The 5000-nt window shown below is 35.2% G+C and overlaps 2 protein-coding genes across 6 annotated transcripts in view; one reads left to right on the forward strand and one right to left on the reverse strand.

Annotated features, from left to right (window-relative positions):
- LOC137975167 (uncharacterized) overlaps positions 1–5000 on the reverse strand; it is a 32461-nt gene that overhangs the window by 20660 nt on the left and 6801 nt on the right. For 3 of the 5 annotated variants that reach the window (XR_011117546.1, XM_068822252.1, XM_068822253.1), the window contains 5 exons: positions 4825–4896; positions 4237–4326; positions 3081–3220; positions 1108–2706; positions 749–802 (listed from right to left, as the gene is read on the reverse strand). Coding sequence is in view for 4 of the 5 variants with exons in the window: in XM_068822252.1 (XP_068678353.1) it covers positions 2672–2706; positions 3081–3220; positions 4237–4326; positions 4825–4886 (327 nt within the window). In the remaining variant the exon portion in view is untranslated. Of the gene's footprint in view, positions 1–748; positions 803–1107; positions 2707–3080; positions 3221–4236; positions 4327–4824; positions 4897–5000 lie in introns of those variants that run through there. The other 2 variants (XM_068822250.1, XM_068822251.1) reach the window with 2 other exon arrangements.
- Positions 1–5000, forward strand: part of LOC137975166 (uncharacterized) — a 23452-nt gene that overhangs the window by 1100 nt on the left and 17352 nt on the right. The window lies entirely within an intron of this gene.

The following is a 5000-nucleotide window of genomic DNA, read 5'->3' on the forward strand; positions in this document are numbered from 1 at the left end:
TGAGTGCGTTATTTCCAAGTTTGAAGGACCACATTGAAGCGCAACACCAGGCGAAATTTATTATTTTTCGCTAGATCCGGCGGAGGTTCAGGTGGGTAATTTTCCTTTTTTCTATGTTCTGACCACTGTAACTTTCAACGTCTTTTTGGATTAAGAGGCCCTTTTCGAGTCTGGTCAGGGATTCAACTGTTTTTAATCAGTTTTAGGTCCAGATAGCCTTACAGTACTTTGCAAGTGGAAGTTTCTTGACAGTCGTCGCAAGACAACAGGGGAATCTCCAAGGCCAGGCGCGAGTCGCTGTGTTCACTCCTTTGCTCAGTGTTTAAAGTGTATTGCTAGCGAGTGGATAATCTTTCCCTCATCAAGAGAAGAAATGAGTGTAATCTTTGAGATTAAGTGTTTTATCATAATTTTACAAAGGTATTGATTTGACTTGTAAAGTATTAAACTCTACTAGTATACTAGTACTGCACACGATCATTAGAAAGCATTCCATTTTCATTTATATAATGTATTTCCATTAAGCAACATATTTTATCTTTTGTCATAGAAATAAGATTTGGGATAGTACAGACTTAATAAAACTTGATTTAATTTTTTTGTTTGATTCACTTCAATTTCAAGTAGCCAGTTGTTAATTGCCTATATGTAGAGAGATTTACAACTGTACCCAAAGACAAATAAAGTTTCCATTATTATTATTATTATTATTATTATTAATTTAATCTTGGGTAACTGGTTTACTTACTATGACCACTGGAAAGCCTCCCTCCTTCAATCACTCAGCATAAACTCAACTGCCCTATACAGAGATAATAATAAATATGACATGACGAATGCTTCAAATGTTATGATATGGTATTGCACTGAGTCACAACTTCACTTTTGAAAAGCGTGGAAATGTACTTAGCGACCTCAACATAAATATTTGACTGTACTAATGAACAATATATTGCACAGCAGAACTGAGTTGCAGAAGTTAAAATGCCACACTTCCTTTACCAAATGCTGAATTATTGTTGGGAGGAAATAAAAAAAATATTACAAAAACAGCTGGCAATTATCAGGGAAAAGCCATGATTAAACTACAATGATTATCATTATTACCTCTTTGTTCTCTGCCATTCAGATCTTCAATTTCAACTTCCAGTTGCTTTCTTTTCATTCTATAGTAACTGGTTGCCACCTCAAAGTGCTGAAAGTGCCAAGCCTACTATCTGATTGAAAAACATGGGCACTTATGTGGAACAAATTTACCATTACCTCCAACTGAGCATCTTAAAGATTTTTCTTTCTCTGTTTGTTGGATAGGGCATGTCATACAATGTGCAAAATAAAACAAGAAAGTAAATCAGCCACTGTTCAAAATTATGTTGTATGAGCCCTGCACAGTCTACTAGTGCATGTCTACATGTTCAATTAACAAAATTTTACCCACCACAAAAAATAATTTTGTAAAGGCTTTCAGATAATGGAAATAAAAAAGATATAGCTATTACCTAAATACCCAAACTTTGATCTCAAGCCATGTATGTCTCAGCTTCAAGCTCATTTGGGCATGATGGTTTTACAAGCAGCAAAGTTTTAAAAATGTAATAGGTCAGTTAGCACCATCTTTTATTAATCTCATAACTTATAAACAACGTAAAGTCCAATGACTAAAAAATATTGTGCAAAAGTACATGCACCTTTCACTGTTACAGTTGACTAAACTCAAGGATATTATACTTTGTGACAGGAAAAAATATTATACAAGGGGGTCATTTCTTGAAAGTTCCGAAACTTTTGAAGCATTTTTCAGACCAAAGATATCACACTGAATGTCAAACTGATCAACCCCTTTTTTAAAAACAGGAATGAAACTTAGCAATTGTGCTGTGTTGCCCTGTTGAAAGACCTGCTCTTAGAAATGAGCCCCTGTAGAGAGAAAACATGCCTTAAATATATTTTTTTTTCAAGATACCTGTAAATCCTCTCCCTAGAAAGAAGGATCTTTGCATGGCACAGATGAAGTGTTGCTGCCATCATTTTCCTTCTGAATAATGAGGGAAGGGGAGATGGTACACAGTAATAGTGACCATGAACTAGGGAAGAAGACTTTCAAGGAGAGGTTAACATATTTTTCTCTTCACAAGAGTATAAAAAGTATGGCAGTATAAGTCGCTTAAGTAACAAAATTAAACAAAGAAAAATTAATAATTCACACAAAAATTAAATAGCAGTACATTTTGTTCCTATTGAATGTTAGTTCATTAACTGTGAGACTTTTCTCCAATATTTTCAATGCCGTTAAACATATGATTTTTTGGTTTATTATCAGCATTTGAATGCAGTTGATTTAAACAACTTTTCAATGCAAAACAGCAATGCAATAACAAACTAAAGCATAATAGGGAGCTTAAGCAAGCATGTTTTTGAGCCCCGGACGGCAACCAGAAGTGAGCTATTTTCACTTTTAACTTGTCCTCACACAACCACATTTACATAGCTGAGTATCTTTTCTCCATTAGAGATGAGTAGTATAAAAAGCTGGGAGACAACACAGTCCGGACACGTGAAATGTTCTCTTCCGTTGCCGTCCACGTCTCGAAAACATGCATACTTAAGCTCCCCAATATACAATTACCTCAATCATGACACAGTCTTTGCTACAGCTGGCCACCACATGTCATCACATGTCATCACATGTCTCTATCCATACAGTTTCTGTTAAACACAAAAAAGCAAGGTGCCGTTACATTACTGTTATACAACCTCTCCTCAATCCTGCCACACATAGGTTGAAGAAAAAAATGAAATGGTGTTGTGATCTACAACATTGCTGATTCAAGCATATTTGAACAAGGAAGAGAAAAATGATAAATATATACATGAAATCTAGATATGCATCGATCATATCAACATAGTTATAAGTGTATACAGTCATTAATTTAAATTATGGTCATTCTTAGGCATCTCTATTTTAATTACATTATTAATACTGCTAACATGAATAATTTTGTTTTAAATTAGTTTGTATATATTTGTATGCTTGATTCTATTATTGTCACAAAAATCCTGTTAAGAGATTGCAATATTACCAAGAGTGTCGATCAGTTCCACCAGTTTATCGCCCACATTGAATGTTCTGGGGCCATTAGGACATTCAAGCAACTTGCCTCTCTCAACATCTGGTTGACTGTGCTGGAGCAATGGGATTTTTGGGACCTTCACTGAATTCCTGCATTGTGAAGTTATTTTACATTGTTTTAATCAAGCAATAGAAAAGATGTATCACAGACACAGAACTGCTGATCATTGATTGTTTTTGTTGCTCTTTCCTCTTCATCTGGTAATTAGCTGCCATTACCAGTAACTTATTTAGAGCAGTTTTCAATTGAGTGTCGTAAAACCAAAACCAAAGTAATGACTTTGGCCAATCAAAAAGGTCGGAGACAATCCAGTAAACCAATCAAAACTCGAAGTAATTACAGGTAGCCGACACAAAGCGCGGGAAAATGTGCACGCGCAAGCCACGCTTGGTTTTGGTTTCACTTCTGATTGGTTGAAAAAATGGCGGGAAAACTTTCAACCAATCACTGAGTGAAGTAATCATAGAGCAATTTTCAATTGAGAGTCGTAAAACCAAAACCAAAGTAATTACTTTTGCCAATCACAAAGGACGGAGACAATCCAGTAAACCAATCAAAAGTCGAAGTAATTACACGTAGCCGACACAAAGCGCGGGAAAATGTGCACGTGCGAGCCACAATTGGTTTTGGTTTCACTTCTGATTGGCTGAAAAAGTGGCGTGAGAACTTTGAACCAATCACTGAGTGAAGTAATAAACCAAAGCAATTCGCTAATTACTTTCGACACTCAATTGAAAACCGCTCTAAACCAAAGTAATTCACTAATTACTTTTGACACTCCATTGAAAACCGGCTCTATGTATTTATTTATTTATTTATCTACCTACAACTTATAGCAACAAATATATGTATTAAACATTAAAGAAGAAAACAAGGCGAATAAAAAAAATGAAATGCTAGCCAGATTACCGAGAACCTGAGCTAATAACATTAATATTAATATTAGGTATAATCATAAAATTAATATAAACCAGTTCTAAAAATTACAATAAGAATACATCTTGAGAACTTTTTTTCAAATAGATAGCAAAAGGTTCTTTACCACTATGTTTAAAAGTTGCCAGAGGGGCTAATCTAAGCTCTAATGGTAAAGAATCCCATTTACCTATTCCCATCAAAATAGCTATGTTGTCCTTGCAAAGTTCTACCTTCAATCTTTCGATCTCCCCCATGGTGGGTCTGCCTCCCCTTTAGGCTTTCAAATAATGGAAATAAAAAAGATATAGCTATTACCTAAATACCCAAACTTTGATCTCAAGCCACGTATGTCTCAGCTTCAAGCTCATTTGGGCATGATGGTTGTACAAGCAGCAAAGTTTTAAAAATGTAATAGGTCAGTTAGCATCATCTTTTATTAATCTCATAACTTATAAAGAATGTAAAGTCCAATGACTAAAAATTATTGTGCAAAAGTACATGCACCTTTCACTGTTACAGTTGACTAAATTCAAGGATATTTTACTTTGTGACAGGGAAAAATATTATACAAGGGGGTCATTTCTTGAAAGTTTCCGAAACTTTTGAGGCATTTTTCAGACCAAAGGTATCACACTGAATGTCGAGCTGATTGACCCCTTTTAAACAGGCATGAAACTTAGCAATTGTGCTGCGTTGCCCTGTTGAAAGACCTGCTCTCAGAAACGAGCCCCTGTAGGAAGAAAACATGCATTAAATAATTTTTTTTCCAAGATACCTGTAAATCCTCTCCCTAGAAAGAAGGATCTTTGCATGGCACAGATGAAGTGTTCCTGCCATCACTTTCCTTCTGAATAATGAGGGAAGGGGAGATGGTAATAGTGACCATGAAATAGTGAAGAAAACTTTCAAGGAAAGGTTAACATATTTTTCTCTTTACAAGCCAGAATATAA

This window comes from Montipora foliosa, chromosome 11 (genome assembly GCF_036669935.1).
Source record: "Montipora foliosa isolate CH-2021 chromosome 11, ASM3666993v2, whole genome shotgun sequence".
Classification (NCBI taxonomy): Eukaryota; Metazoa; Cnidaria; class Anthozoa; order Scleractinia; family Acroporidae; genus Montipora; species Montipora foliosa.